The following is a 13,658-nucleotide window of genomic DNA, read 5'->3' as shown; positions in this document are numbered from 1 at the left end:
TGTAATTTCTTCTACTTTCAACACAGGAAATAGTGAGTTAAAGTCATAGAGAGAACTGACTGTGTGTTTGAAGAACTGCAGATTGGCTCTTTTCCATTTCTTTAATTAAGTAATGACTTTCACTATTTTAAATCTCAGCTGTTGCTTTTGGGAATAATCTATTCTTCTAATATACACACAGAGATAAGAGATATTAACAAAAAAACAGTTGTTTTTTTTTCAGAAGAATTTATCTGGAGGAAGCAAGTATTTTGGGTTGGGTTTTTTTTTGTGGGTGGTTTGGTTGGGTTTTGGTTGGTTTTGTGGTTTTTTGTTTGTGTTGGTTTTTTTTTTTAACGTTCCTTTTCCCTGTTTAAAGTGTTTAAATGTACTTTTTAGATGGTGAGTGCAGAGGACTGTGGGACAAAAGTAGATGAGGCAAAAGTATTTACTGCAGTGAAGTGGTGGATATCTTGCCTTTTTCATTGGAATAACAGTTTTGGAGGTGACTGAAAAAATCAAAATAATTTTTGAAGTCTATCGTAAGATTTGGGGGCAGGATAATAAAAGTGTTAAAATACAACAATAAAAGAGTACAACTTGAAAGGAAGTGGTTAAGACAGACCTCAAAGAACAAAATACCTGACGAGAATTTGTCATCTTCCTGGTAATTAGTGATTTCTGGGGGTCAGTTTAAATTTTCACAGGCAATGGGTACGTTAAGATTTCATGAAGTAAGCAGAGCTATGAGGATTCTTTTAGCAAACTGAGGTAGAAGAAGCTAATAGGATTTCCGCTTAACTCAGCACGACAGCTCAATGAGGCTAGGAGAAAGCATGAAAAAACAAAGGATATTTCAAGCAGGATCACTTTGTGAACTCCTTTCAAAATGAGTTGTTTTTTTTTTTTTTTCTTCAAACTCGATGTTTAGCTCAAATCTGAAGGAGGCACCATTTCAAAAAGTATACTGCAGACTATATCCAGAATTAAAGAAAACCTGCCACAAATTAAAAGGAAATAAGATGCTCAAAATATTTTACCTTTTATTTGCATTTAAATATTTGAGTATATTTTCTGTATGATAGCGGCATCAGCTAGCTTATGGGTGGGCATTGGAAACTGTTTGGTTGAAAGCTATCTTAGACCAGGAATCCATGTAGTTACATGTTACTGAGCTGTACTAATAATCCCTCAAAGAGGGTGTGTTGGCTTGAACATGGGCTATACCAATGTGACTGCATAGCTTTTGAACTGGATGTGTTTGTATCTAGCAGTCATTGTACATACATTGTATGGAAAAAGAACTCCACTTGTGGTTTGTTTACTCCCAGGCATCACAGTTGCCTGTGTATTTCTGGAATGCAAAATAAAACTTCTGAAATTGAGGTAGCTTATGAAGTTGAACAGAAGGAATTTTATGGCTTCAGTGAATAAAGCTAGCTAATGATTTGGATAGTTTTCAGATGTGGACTGTTAGCAGTGCTATGATGCATAAGACTGATTGCTGGTATTTCTCCCTAGGCCCTGCCATCCTAGAGGATGTATTGATTGAAGTGTTTCGAACATTATATACACAGTGCAAAGCAGAACTGGAGCTTCAAGCAGAACCTTCCTTCAACAAAGATCACACACAGCTAAGCAGGTGAATAATGAACAGAATGTGTTTGGTATTAAATAATATATCTTTTTGTTGCTGAAACCATGACTGTGAAGCCCATGGGACTGTGATCTGCTTTCTTCATGGTACAGGATCCATTGACTTTAATTGCAACTTCTGTGTTCAATGGAATGTCTGAAGGGCTATAGCTTTATTATTTTTATTTTATTAAAAATATTTAGAGCATGTTTTATTCTTTATCCATAACAAAAATGCCTGCTTGATACGGCTGGAAGTCAGTATGTCAATGGTATAATTAGTAGTGGCATTCTTTTTTTTTTTTTTTTTTTTAAGAACAAAGATGTAAAGTCGACTGATGAGCTTTCTTGTAGAGTAAAAATGAAGAGTGATATAAGACAGCTAGACTGGGGGATAAAAAGAATTTCAAGATTTTGAGTTGAATATCTTAAAAGGTGGAGAGAAGAGGGAAGTTAAAACCTCGGGGGGGACAACTGTAGGAATGATCATGGGATATTAAAAATGTGGTTCGAAGACAAATACTAAAGAAAGGATAGAGGAGAAACCTAGGAACTGTGCAAAGATGTTGATATGAGGAGCCTGCCAATATACTGAGCCCTAAAGCAACAACCACTGTAGGGATGAGGGGAGGATAAATTATCAGTGTTAACTGGCAATGGGTAAACTCATGGTGATGTGTAGTCACATAACTTGAAAATTAAGTGTAAAAATATAAAATGTTCTTTTTATTTTTTTTCAGCAAACTGAGAGAAAACAAGAAAACAGCAGAATTGATTAAAACTGCCAACCTTCTCTTTAATTCCTTTGAGCCTTATTATATGTGGGATTACATTGCTCGTTGGTTTGAAGAATGTTGTAGGTAAGTTATAATACTTAATCTCTGTATGTGTAAACTTGAAGTTGACTTTGGTTTTATAAGCTTTTTTCCTTCAAAGAAGTTATTCTAATGTGATCATTTAGTCTGTAAGTCTTTTTCTTCCCCATCCCTTTAACTTTGATCTTTTGGCCAATTTCAATCAAATGTGATTGGTGGTCTCAGCAATGTGAGTTCTCACAAGCTCAGTGTCTGGGTAAAATCAAGGGATAGAATTAGCACTTCTGCTGAAGGGAAGACTCCAGAGTGATCTCAAAGCTAGTTTGTTTTGTTCTGTCTGTCCAGTACAGGATTACTCATTGGGCATCTTGCAAACCCATCAGCTTTACCAAAAGTGACTTGTGGAATGTGTTATCTTTTGCCCCGCTCTTTTAGGGAAGAAAAAGTGTGGGAATCCTGTACATGGCAAGATGCTACGGGAGTGACATAGTAAATAAGGGACAACTGAAAATATTAATGGGAGGCAGGGGGACCAAGGGACCACAGGGGACTGGGGGTTATTGCTGTGGCAAGGGATAGATGATGTAGAGATTTCAAATGAAAATTGTAGACTTTTTTGTTACTTATGGAATAGGATCATAATGTATTTGGACACTGTATTTGGACATAAGTTGTCTATGAGCCAACAGTGTGCTCATAAGTAAAGAAAACTGTCTTGAGCTACATTAGGGGAGTGTGGTCAGCAGGGGAAAGGAAGTTATTTTTCCTTTCACTTAGTGTTTCTAAGGTCACATGTAGAATATTGTGTCCAGCTTTGGGCACTCCGCTTAAGGACAAGTGTTGAAAAACTGAAGAGACTCTAGTAGAGGACTGCTAAGATTGTCAGAGTCATAGGACTCTGCCTGGGAGGTTGAAGTAGGTGAGTTTGGTTTAGCTTGGCAAAGAGCGGGCTCGAATAGCAGCCTATGACTTCCTGAAGGCCATTTACAAACTTGACAAAGCCATACTTTTGGTAATGGCTGACAGTAAGACAAGAGACAGCAACAACAACTGTTGACTCAGGGGTTCAGGTTGGACTTTTGGGAAAGCTTTGCTAGGAACAGTGGAACAGGTTCCCAGGAAGGCTGTGGAGCTTCTTTGAGAGATTTCCAGGACTCTGCTAGACAAAACTGCATATGAATTTATCTTGTGGTGTTAACAGTCTGCTCAGTGTGAGACATTGGACTAGATGAAATCCCTTCCAACATGTCTGTGACTTAATTTTTGTGTATTGGACTGAACTGCTAAAGTAAAAAAGCAGTCTACAACCAACTAACAAGCAGATGAGAATTTCTCTATGTATAAGTAGATGTTACTGTAAGCATGGATACCAAATCGTCTTATTAATAAATAAATGGAATCTAGAGAATGTTTTTTTTTCCTGCAGGAGCTGCTGTGTTATGTAAGTTATTGTCTTCCTGTTTTAAAAGATACACCATTAAGTGAAACATAACTTAAATTCACGGTTTGAAATCAACTGCTTATCTTTATATCATCTAGTCTGTTAAATCACAGTTATTACTTTTAAAGTGATATAGATATCCCTCTGAATTTCTTAAGCTTTTTCTAATAGTTTTCCCCCACTAAAAATTAAAAATAAGGGGTTTTATGTCTAGTGTTTTCTTCTATCTAAGTATCACTCATTGCTGTTAAGCCTTCTCTCAAAGCTATGTTTGATAAGGGGCTCAGTGAGTTGAACTCAAGTAATCCTTTATGAGGTATTACAGTTTAACAAATCTGTGAGTAATTTATGAAATGGTAAAACTTCTTAGGTGGGAGCATAGACTGTGAAAAAGAGTTTATATTATGACTTAGACAAAGGGACCATTTCGCAGAACTGTAAAACAGGTTCTAGTTTTATGAACAGTTATCTGTTGTTAGAGAGATACAGTAACCCAATGGAGGTCTAGGTTAAGTAGGGTGCTACTTTTAAATTGCATTCTGTCAGTAACCTACATTTGAAATATTGATTTTTTTTTTTTTAAATATTTTTAAATCTTTTGATAAATACTTACTGTCACTGTTTCAGACTTGGTTTCTGTAATGCTTTTTTATTTCAAATAAATCATTTTATCAGTCCTGGCATATATGTTCATGAACCCTTCCAAAACAGAGGGAAAGGGTTAGTGTAACTAACTATTGCTGAAAATGTGACGCTGCCCTCACCACCACCCCCAGCAGAATAAATGAATTGGAGAAATGAAATATTATTCTTTTGTTCATATCCTTTGCTTATAACGTTGTCACATTGCAACATGATTTCACAAGGGAATTTGTGTTCCGTCTTAATTCACTCAGAAATAAAACTCATCAGCTTATGAATTCCTGTCAATAGTAAAACAATGCAGTCAGCTGAAGTTAAAGTGAACATTTAGAAGAGCTTGTTTTGTTTTCCTCTTGCAGAGCTTTAAAGCTTCACAGGCCTTTTATGTCACTTTTGGTTGTCTTTATCTTAAGTGCTTAATGCCTTGGGTTTAGATCTCTTCCAAGTTACTGTGCTTCCAGTAACACTATCCCTTAATTCTATTATTGGTGCCCATGCTCATACTAATAAATATTGCTGTATATAGTGGAGTCACAAATGCAATTTTCTGTAGCCTGAATTTCCTATTTTGTGAATGAAGACTGGTTTACAGGGAAAGGCTGGTTGCTGCTTTTTCTGAAAGCATGCAGTGGGGCCAAATGAGCTTCTTAACAGTAAAATGAGAAGTTGCTTACTTGTTTATAGAGATTTTCCCTGATGTGTACAGTTCTGCATTAAGTTACGGAAACATGGTCAATGTAAGGGTGAGGGGGGAAAAATGTCGTGAAACCATATTTGAATTTTGCAGGAGGACATTACATGCCAGACTTCAAACTGGGCCTGGAGGTGGTAGTGAGCAATCTGAGTTACCCCTGACAAATTTCTGCTTGTTAGTGGATTTTTTGTTGGATATAGTTTCTTTGGTAAGAATTGCTTTATTTGTTGCTAATACTGGGATTCTGTATATTTATAGTCTACAGAAAAACTGTATCTGCTTTATTAATTGTTTTTCCTGAAAATATATTCCCATAAATTGGTGGACACCTTTAGAAGAAGTTTTGGGTTCGTTATATGATTCTTGATAGACTGGCTGGATATAACCAAAGTGTGTTTTGTGATGCTTACACCTGAAAATTTTTGTCTGTCCTTGATTTCTTTTCTCTAATACTACACTGTATTCATTACAAGTATAATCTTTTGTAGTTTGATATGCTAGTTGAGATGTGCAACTTTCTTTTAAGGCTCTCTTAAATATCATAATATGATATATCTTCTCTTTCTGTTGGCATTGCTTAATGTAGCAAAGACTGTTGGAACTGTTTTTTCTATACCTGTCTTTCCTCAATTCTTTGCTTTCTCATTTCAAAGCCTACTAGAAGTATGAGAGTGCTGTGTCAGGTATGGCAATCAGCCTGTTTTCCCTTTAGTTTTCAATAATTTGTTTATCTTTCATTCTTAAACTTTTATATTAAGGTTATTAAAATAATAGTAGTAGCATTCTTTAGCCTCATAGTTATCTTTTGTAATGTGTTTGTTCTGTAATGAACAAGATGTAAAATTCTGCAAAAGAGCTAAATAGATTTCTGTTTATTGGTTATCCAACTGTAAAGTTAATTTTGTAAACTTTAAGTAAAGCATGTATTTCTTGGATATTAAGATATTAATTTTCCTTTTTCCATGTTCTGTATGTCTAAGAACACAGTTAAGCAAATGATAGGTACCACTGTTATAGAAGATAACTTTCAGGCTGAATTTAGCATTACAATTAATGAGTTTTACTTTTACTTTGTTAGGAGACTTACATTGAAATACAGACAGAACACTTGCCTCAGCTGTTGCTCAGGATGATTTCTGCATTGACGAGCCATCTTCATACTTTGCACTTGTCCGAGCTTACTGATTCTCTCAGACTCTGCTCAAAGATCCTTAGTAAGGTTCAACCTCCATTGCTAGCTGCTGGTACAGATGGTATCCTGCAACTTCCTAGTGGACACAGCAGCTCCATCAAAGAATGGGAAAATAAAAAGGTAACTGATTATGTTTTGCAGTACTGTGTAAAAAGGAAAAGAGGGCTAAGTCTGTGCTGAGCCACCTACGAGTCTTTGATTTGACTTAGTTTAATATACAACAATGTGTGTGAAACCTGGATCATCAAAAGAAATTATAATTGTGCACTGCATTGTGGTAAAAGGCCTTGATTCATAAGGGTTTTTATCTAGATTTAATATTATAAATGTGTAAATCACTTCAGAATCGGGTCCTAAGAATGAAATAATCAACAAAGACTTGAAGTTGTAATGCACTTCAGTAGTCTGATAATGTAGAATAACTGGACTCAAAAGCATTCTCCATTTTGGTTACTTATCAGGCATATGTAAATTCTCCTCTCACTCAATTTATGTACATCAGATTAACACCCATCAGTTATTTTACTGTCAATGTTAAGTTCTTAGAATCATTTAATAAAGAAATAGAAGCAAAACCAGCCAGCAACTCTTTCTCTTTTAACATCGTCTAGTTTGGTCTACTCAACCATGGCTCTGTATGGTACGTTAAGTGACGTGCCCCAAAATCCTTGTTCTCCAGCTGAAGAAACTAGAGGAACATCATAGAATAATTTAGTTTGAAAGTGACAGTTGCAGGTCACTGCTCAAAGCAGGGCTGATTTCAAAGCTTAAAATTTAAAGCTACGTCAGATCACTCAGGTTCATATCCAGCTTAGTTTTGTATATCTCCAAGGATGAACATTCCACAACTTCTCTGTACAGCTTGTTTGTTTGCACTGTGTTATTTAATCAGAATTTCTACTGTTGCAGCTTGTGTTCGTTGCCACTTGTTCTCACTGTGGATTTCTGAGCATGCCTCCATCTTTTCAACTACCTAATGGGAAGTCACAGACTGCAATGAAGACACCTTCTCACCCTCTACAACTCTTTAGCATTCTTTTTTTTAAGACTAAGCAAATCCAACTCTGAGCTTTCCTTCTGTGTCAGGTGCTCCTGTGGTGGCCCTCCACTGGACTTACTCAGTGCATCAATGTTTGTTTTGTACTAATGAGTGCAAACTTGGGCACAGTATTCCAGATGTGGTCTTAAAACTGCTGAGCAGAGGGGCCTAATCACTTCCCTTGACTGGCTGGCTATACTTTTCTTTGGTTGGCCTTCTTCATTGGAAGGCTCTACTGCTGGCTCGTGTTCACATTGTCCATTAGGACTCCAACATCTTTTTATCAGGATCCTATTCTTATTCTTTCTAGCCAGCTGATACCCGCCTGGTTTTGTTCTTCTGCTTTTTCTTTTTTTTTTTTTTTTTTTTTTTTAAAGACTGTTTTAATTGAATAATGTTGCCCTTTGAACCTTCAACAGCCTTTATCTTTCAATTACAACAGACTTACACGTAGCCATGGCTTCTGTTAAAGAGAGACAGTGAAATTAATTACCATGTTTCTGATGTCTTTTATAAGACAGGGTCACCCTTTATGTCTTTCCAAGCTTTTTAGTACATATTAACGCAGAAGACAGTGAAAGCTATTTCCAAAAAAATTTTAATTTTTACTCCATCTCTGGTAAAGCAAGATGTAATTTACCTTATATAATGAAATCTCTGGTTTTTATTATTCATTAAAAAGTTATTCAGATTTTTAGATTATGCTCAAATTCTGTATTTAATACAGCTAGTGATTAGGCTGTCAGACAACAAGGCAATTTCTGGGCCTGTTGGATCTCGGGCATCATCTGCCGTTGCTGGAAAGATAGCTAGATGAGAAGTATGTAGACATGTTCTTTACCTGCATTTACTCCCACTGATCCATGCATTTCTGTTCAAGTTGTACTCTATTCACCTCACATTCTCACCAGGAAGCAGAGACCGTGCTACCAGTTACAAACAAGGCTATAAGGGGTTAGAGCAGCGCAGAAAGCCGCTCTGGATTCTTTTTGAGTAGAAATCATTCATCAGGTTTCTGCCTATTCTGAACTTATGAGGAATTAAAGCTCACAATGGGTCATGAAGAACTGTTGTTGCTGAAGCAACCCTTTTTTCTTGTTTCTAGGAGGTGAATTTTTTTCATTCTAGTTGCAAATGGTTAGTAGTTATTAAATGAAAGTTTATTTCTTCTTATGTAATTATAACTTTGTATTTGAAAGATGTCCCCAACTTCCAAATCTTGGGATTGGTCTATAAAAGCAAAGATGCTAGTTATTTAAAGTTGTACCATATATACAGCTATGAATTAAGATTCCATCCACATTTAACAGACAAATTCTTAAATCAAAGAGCATAACTTTTACTGACAAATTGAGCTAGCTTTGTTAGTATAAATGCAGAAGTGGGAAAATTGTTTTTTAGGTTATGAAAGATTTTATTCTTAATTTACAGCTCTACAGTTCACTCTTTTTAAGGTGTTTTTGACAACTTATAGTTGTAATGTTAAATGACACTGATCCTGCCTTCCTAATGAGACAAAACTTTGTTATGGTTCTTTTATCAGTAATATATATAGACAATTATTAGGTTAAAGTAACTTAATATCTAGTGTGATTATGTACTTCTACAGTGGGAACTTCAAAAGCATGATCAGAGAAGTCTATACTTTTTCCTAATCTCTCAAGTCTTCCCATTCTTCTTGGCTGCCATCTCTTTGTCTCCTTTGCCTGCAGGCATTTTTTACTCCTTTATGACTACAGCAGTTTCTGATTAACAGATAAATATCTTGTCCTTTTGTAGAACATGATAAAATCTAAAGTATTAGAAGAATCTTGCTAGCTAAAGTGACCATAAGCGACATAGTTCAATGTCCTGCTTCCTACTGGAACTGAGGGGTTTTCTTTTGATGTATGAATATTTTGGTTTATGATGCTGTATAAATTAATAATACCTGTGCCTATGCATTTCAGCATTCTGTCAAAAAATAGACATGATTATTATATGAATAAAATGTTAAAAGCAATAATATTTGAAGTATTTTACTTGATAAGCAATGGTGGGGATTTTTATCGTTAGCTTGGTCTGGCAAGCTTACTGAAACACCAAACATCATTTTGCATAAAATGTATTTATATGAATAGATTTAAAACTGTGGAATAAAATTGTTGCTTTCAAGGAGAAGCAAATACATATTTTCTCACTAGTACCTAATTAACCTATTTTGAACAATCATTAAACTTTTATCTCACTCAGGTGCCATCAGTTTCACTTGAAAATCCTAATGATGTATTTGAAGATAGTGAAAATCCTCCAAGCAGTCGATCATCAGAAAGTGGATTCACTGAGTTTGTACAATACCAGGCAGATACAACTGATGACATTGATCGAGCACTGAATGAAGGTCACAGTGCGCCTGGCATTCCTATTATTGGTAGCACATCCTCAGAGACTGAGACAGCCTCAACTGTGGGATCTGAGGAAACCATTGTGCAGCCTCCTTCCATAATGATGCAGGGGACAGCAACTCGAAGTGGGAAAACTATCCAAAAGACTGCAATGCAGTGCTGTTTGGAGTATGTCCAGCAGTTTTTAACCAGATTTATCAACCTGTATATCATTCAGAGTAATTCCTTGTCTCAGCCCTTAGGGGCAGAGCTTCCAGTAGACCCCACTAGAGAGCAAGGACAGACCACAAAATGGGACCGAGAACCACAAGTTGATGCTAAGGTGAAGAAAACAAACAAGAAAAAAACACCAAAAGAATACCTTCCTGCCTTTATTGCTGCTTGTCAGCTGTATCTTGAATGTTCCAGCTTTCCCGTTTACATTGCTGAAGGAAACCGTACTTCAGAATTACATCCTGGGAAGCCTGAAGTTGGTAAGATGCATTCTTTTTTTTTTTTTCTTTTTTTTCCTTTATCCCCACCCGCCCCCCCACCCCCCCAAATAAAGTAATAGTGTTCGTGCTTTGTGTGTATTGCTGTTTGCTGTTCCTTTCAGAAATGTAAGTTTCCTTCTGTATCAATTGGCTTGTTTTTTGGAAAAGAAACTATTTTTTCAGGGATTTTAAGAATATTGCTGGCATGGGATTTGACACTAATTAATATTGGGGTGACAAATATAAATTATGCAAACTAAAGCCTGAGAGTAGAGTCTAGATTTTCAGATGTTCCTGTACTGTATGGATCCACAATTTTTTCTTTGTCATATTTTGTAATAGCCACAGCTGACATCAACTATGTTTTTAGCTTATTTTGGATTGATGTGCACATTGATCACTTTGTGCAATACATGGAAATTATAAGCTTCTGTCCAATATAAATCATACCAGATAGGAAATTAATTATTTTTACTTAGCTACTATTAAAGGAACAGTTCTTGCAAACAATTCTAGCTACAGTTGCATTAGAAAAGAAAAGAAAAATGGTGGGGGTTGTGAAATATGAATGTGTTCACAGATAGGTGAACACTGAAATACAGAAATGTGATTAAAATGTTGACAGTTGTGTATTACTGTAAAATGTGACATTTTAGATAGACAATCCTTTGTAAAGTTTGTGAAGTCTTCAATTTTGGTTCCACTTCTGATCTGTAGCTTGAGAGTTGCTGCCTTAAAATGGTATCATGCTGGATATACTTGTAGCGTGTAAGAAATAGTTACAATAATTTTGACTGCTGTCACAGTTGTCCTCTGTGATTTTATTCTTTCTAGGGAACTTCATGGTTGCAGTTTTTTGTTCTTATCCACAACTTTCAAAATCTATTGAGACTAAGCAGTGGGCACTGCTTGGAGACGAATAGCTTTTTGGCTTTTGGAAACAAGCATGTTAATTTAACATGATTTGCTTCTTCTATTCCTGTGTTCTTTAAGATGTGTTGTGTATGACTTCACTATATAACCAGGAGCAGGGCGTGTCTGACTTCAAGGTCCAGAGGTATCAAATATTTATGTCAGTTGAAGGCAACTTGGTTACAGCTGTTCATTAATTAAGGGTAATGCAATGCTAAAAGGAATGCTGCCTACTCTAAAGCAGAAAGCCTGTAGAGCTTGAGTAGTATGTGCTTCGCATGAAGGCAGAGATTCGAAGAATCCTTTTCACTTTGTGAAATGTTTTGGTTTTGCTCTTTCTTTCATCATCTGAACTTCCCGTTTGTGATGTTGCATTTGCAGTCTAATAAATAGTGTGACTTTGAGAACTAAGCATAAATTGTAAGTGGTTGGAATCAAGGGGAAGGATTTTGTTTCAGATGTAAACATCTGTTGTACGGAATGGCAGGGCAGATGGGAATAGTGATGGGAATGGGGCTGCATAGCTGTCCCAGGAATCCTGCTTCCTGTAACAGGGAATGCTGGTGGAACACAGAATGGAGAATGGGAGAAGGTAGTTACCATAATTCACACCAGCCTTTTCTTCATCTATTGATATGTTTTCCTACTGCTGAAGAGGCTGTTTTTATTGAAGGGTTCCTAAATATGGAACATGTTTGTGATGGGTTGCATTAGTGATGTGACTCAATTGCCTCTAATCAATGGTGAGAGTCATCAGTCAGTTTATTTGAAGGAGCCAAATTAATCTGGTATTGATAGAACATAATTGTGCTTAAATTTTGCTGTAGGCTTAATTTCTCAGATAAATGAGTGCTATTTTTAATTGAAGAAATTAAAAAGGGAACTGAGTCAAGCTTAGAATAATGTTTATATATGTAAACTCGAGAACATTATGTGGAATTGTAAGGTATATTTAGGCTCTAATTTACATTGCAAAATTAACTATTGTGGATATAAATTAGAAATTGCATCTTCCTTCTCTTAATTCTAAATAGATGCTCTGTTTGTGCCTATTAAAAAACACTTCTTCGCTTCTGTCTGATTCTAGAAGCATTTGCCTATTTTAGGAACAGGACCAATAGAGTCCTTTTGAAGTTTTAAGAAAAATTACTTTGGTTCCTGTAAAATAGAAGGGTTTGTTATTTGCTTGGAGAATTGAGCGTGAACATCAGAGAAAGACGCTTGCATTGTCAGGCCAGTGCATGGCATTAAGTCAGGGGATGGTAAGAAGGGGAAAACAATCGCCTACGGTGAAAGTAGAGTATGATTTAATAGGATCAAGTTTTTATCACCTAAACTGTCAATTTTCACAGGTACTTTTACTTTTAAAGTGTTGCCAGGAAAATCTCTATATTTTTGTCCGTTTAAACTTAGTTTCTATGCATAAAAATAAATAAATCTGTATATATATATTTTGTAATACCTATATAATATAAAATATATATAATATTTTTATATCTATAAAAAATACTATGGAGTTATTCTGGATTACAAACTGCAACGTTAAGACTTGATTGCTGGTCAAGAATTTCCTGAAGGAGGAAAATGAATGAAAGGATGTGGAAACTCATAGAAGTCCAGTTATGTCTAAAGCATGAAATCATCTGGATGCAATTCCATAAAATTTATTTTTCTCTTCCTTGTTCATATTTTCCTATTTATTTTTGGTTACTTAATGTTTGAAGTGATAGTGTATTGCATTCTTAATTAGCTTATTTAAAAGATAGAGATACATCAAGAAGTATCTTTCTCCTGCATACATTACATTTTTCTAAACCTGTGCAACAGGCAGATTGAAATATGAACAACAAAGGACAATTGTACGTATAGTAATGGGCTATAAGAGGAAAAATTTATAACATTTGAAATTGTTAAATGGATGTATCATCTGTGATTTTTATTTCAGACTGTGAACAAGTACAGCCTCCACTGTGGCTACAGACTTTAATGAATGCTTGCAAGCAAGCAAGTGATTTCAGTGTTCAGGGTGTTACTATTTCCCTTGTGATGGACTTGGTTGGATTGACTCAATCAGTTGCTCTCGTCACTGGAGAAAATCTGAACAGTGTGGAAACTGCTCAACCTCTTAGCCCTAACCAGGGAAGAGTGGCAGTGGTCATCAGACCTCCTCTTACTCAAGGCAATCTGAGATACATGGCTGAAAAGACAGATTTCTTCAAGGTAAAATGCAGTATCTCGCTGATGTTTTCTTTAGACTTCTTTTTCTGGCTGATGATGACTGTCAGTCTTGGCTACTTTATCATCCTTAGTGTAGTAAACATAATTTTCTTGCTGAGTATTTTGATAACAGTTGTAATAACCTGTGTTAGACTCCAAGTGAAAACACATAGTAAGCTTTCCCACTGTGATTGTCTTACTGACTGCTTGGGTGAAAATCATTGTTTGAATGAAT

The 13,658-nt window shown here is 35.8% G+C and overlaps 1 protein-coding gene across 1 annotated transcript in view; it reads left to right on the top strand.

The window, feature by feature from the left end:
* Positions 1-13,658, top strand: part of DOP1A (DOP1 leucine zipper like protein A) — a 70,264-nt gene that overhangs the window by 25,403 nt on the left and 31,203 nt on the right. The window contains exons 10-15 of the mRNA XM_082481502.1: positions 1,501-1,621; positions 2,355-2,474; positions 5,300-5,414; positions 6,285-6,518; positions 9,670-10,294; positions 13,152-13,426. Coding sequence (XP_082337628.1) covers positions 1,501-1,621; positions 2,355-2,474; positions 5,300-5,414; positions 6,285-6,518; positions 9,670-10,294; positions 13,152-13,426 — 1,490 coding nt within the window. The remainder of the gene's footprint in view (positions 1-1,500; positions 1,622-2,354; positions 2,475-5,299; positions 5,415-6,284; positions 6,519-9,669; positions 10,295-13,151; positions 13,427-13,658) is intronic.

The sequence above is a fragment of the Vanellus vanellus genome (genome assembly GCF_965231255.1).
Source record: "Vanellus vanellus genome assembly, chromosome: 3".
Lineage (NCBI taxonomy): Eukaryota > Metazoa > Chordata > Aves > Charadriiformes > Charadriidae > Vanellus > Vanellus vanellus.
Note: the sequence above shows the minus strand (reverse complement) of the source record. Positions and strands in the feature narration are given on the sequence as shown.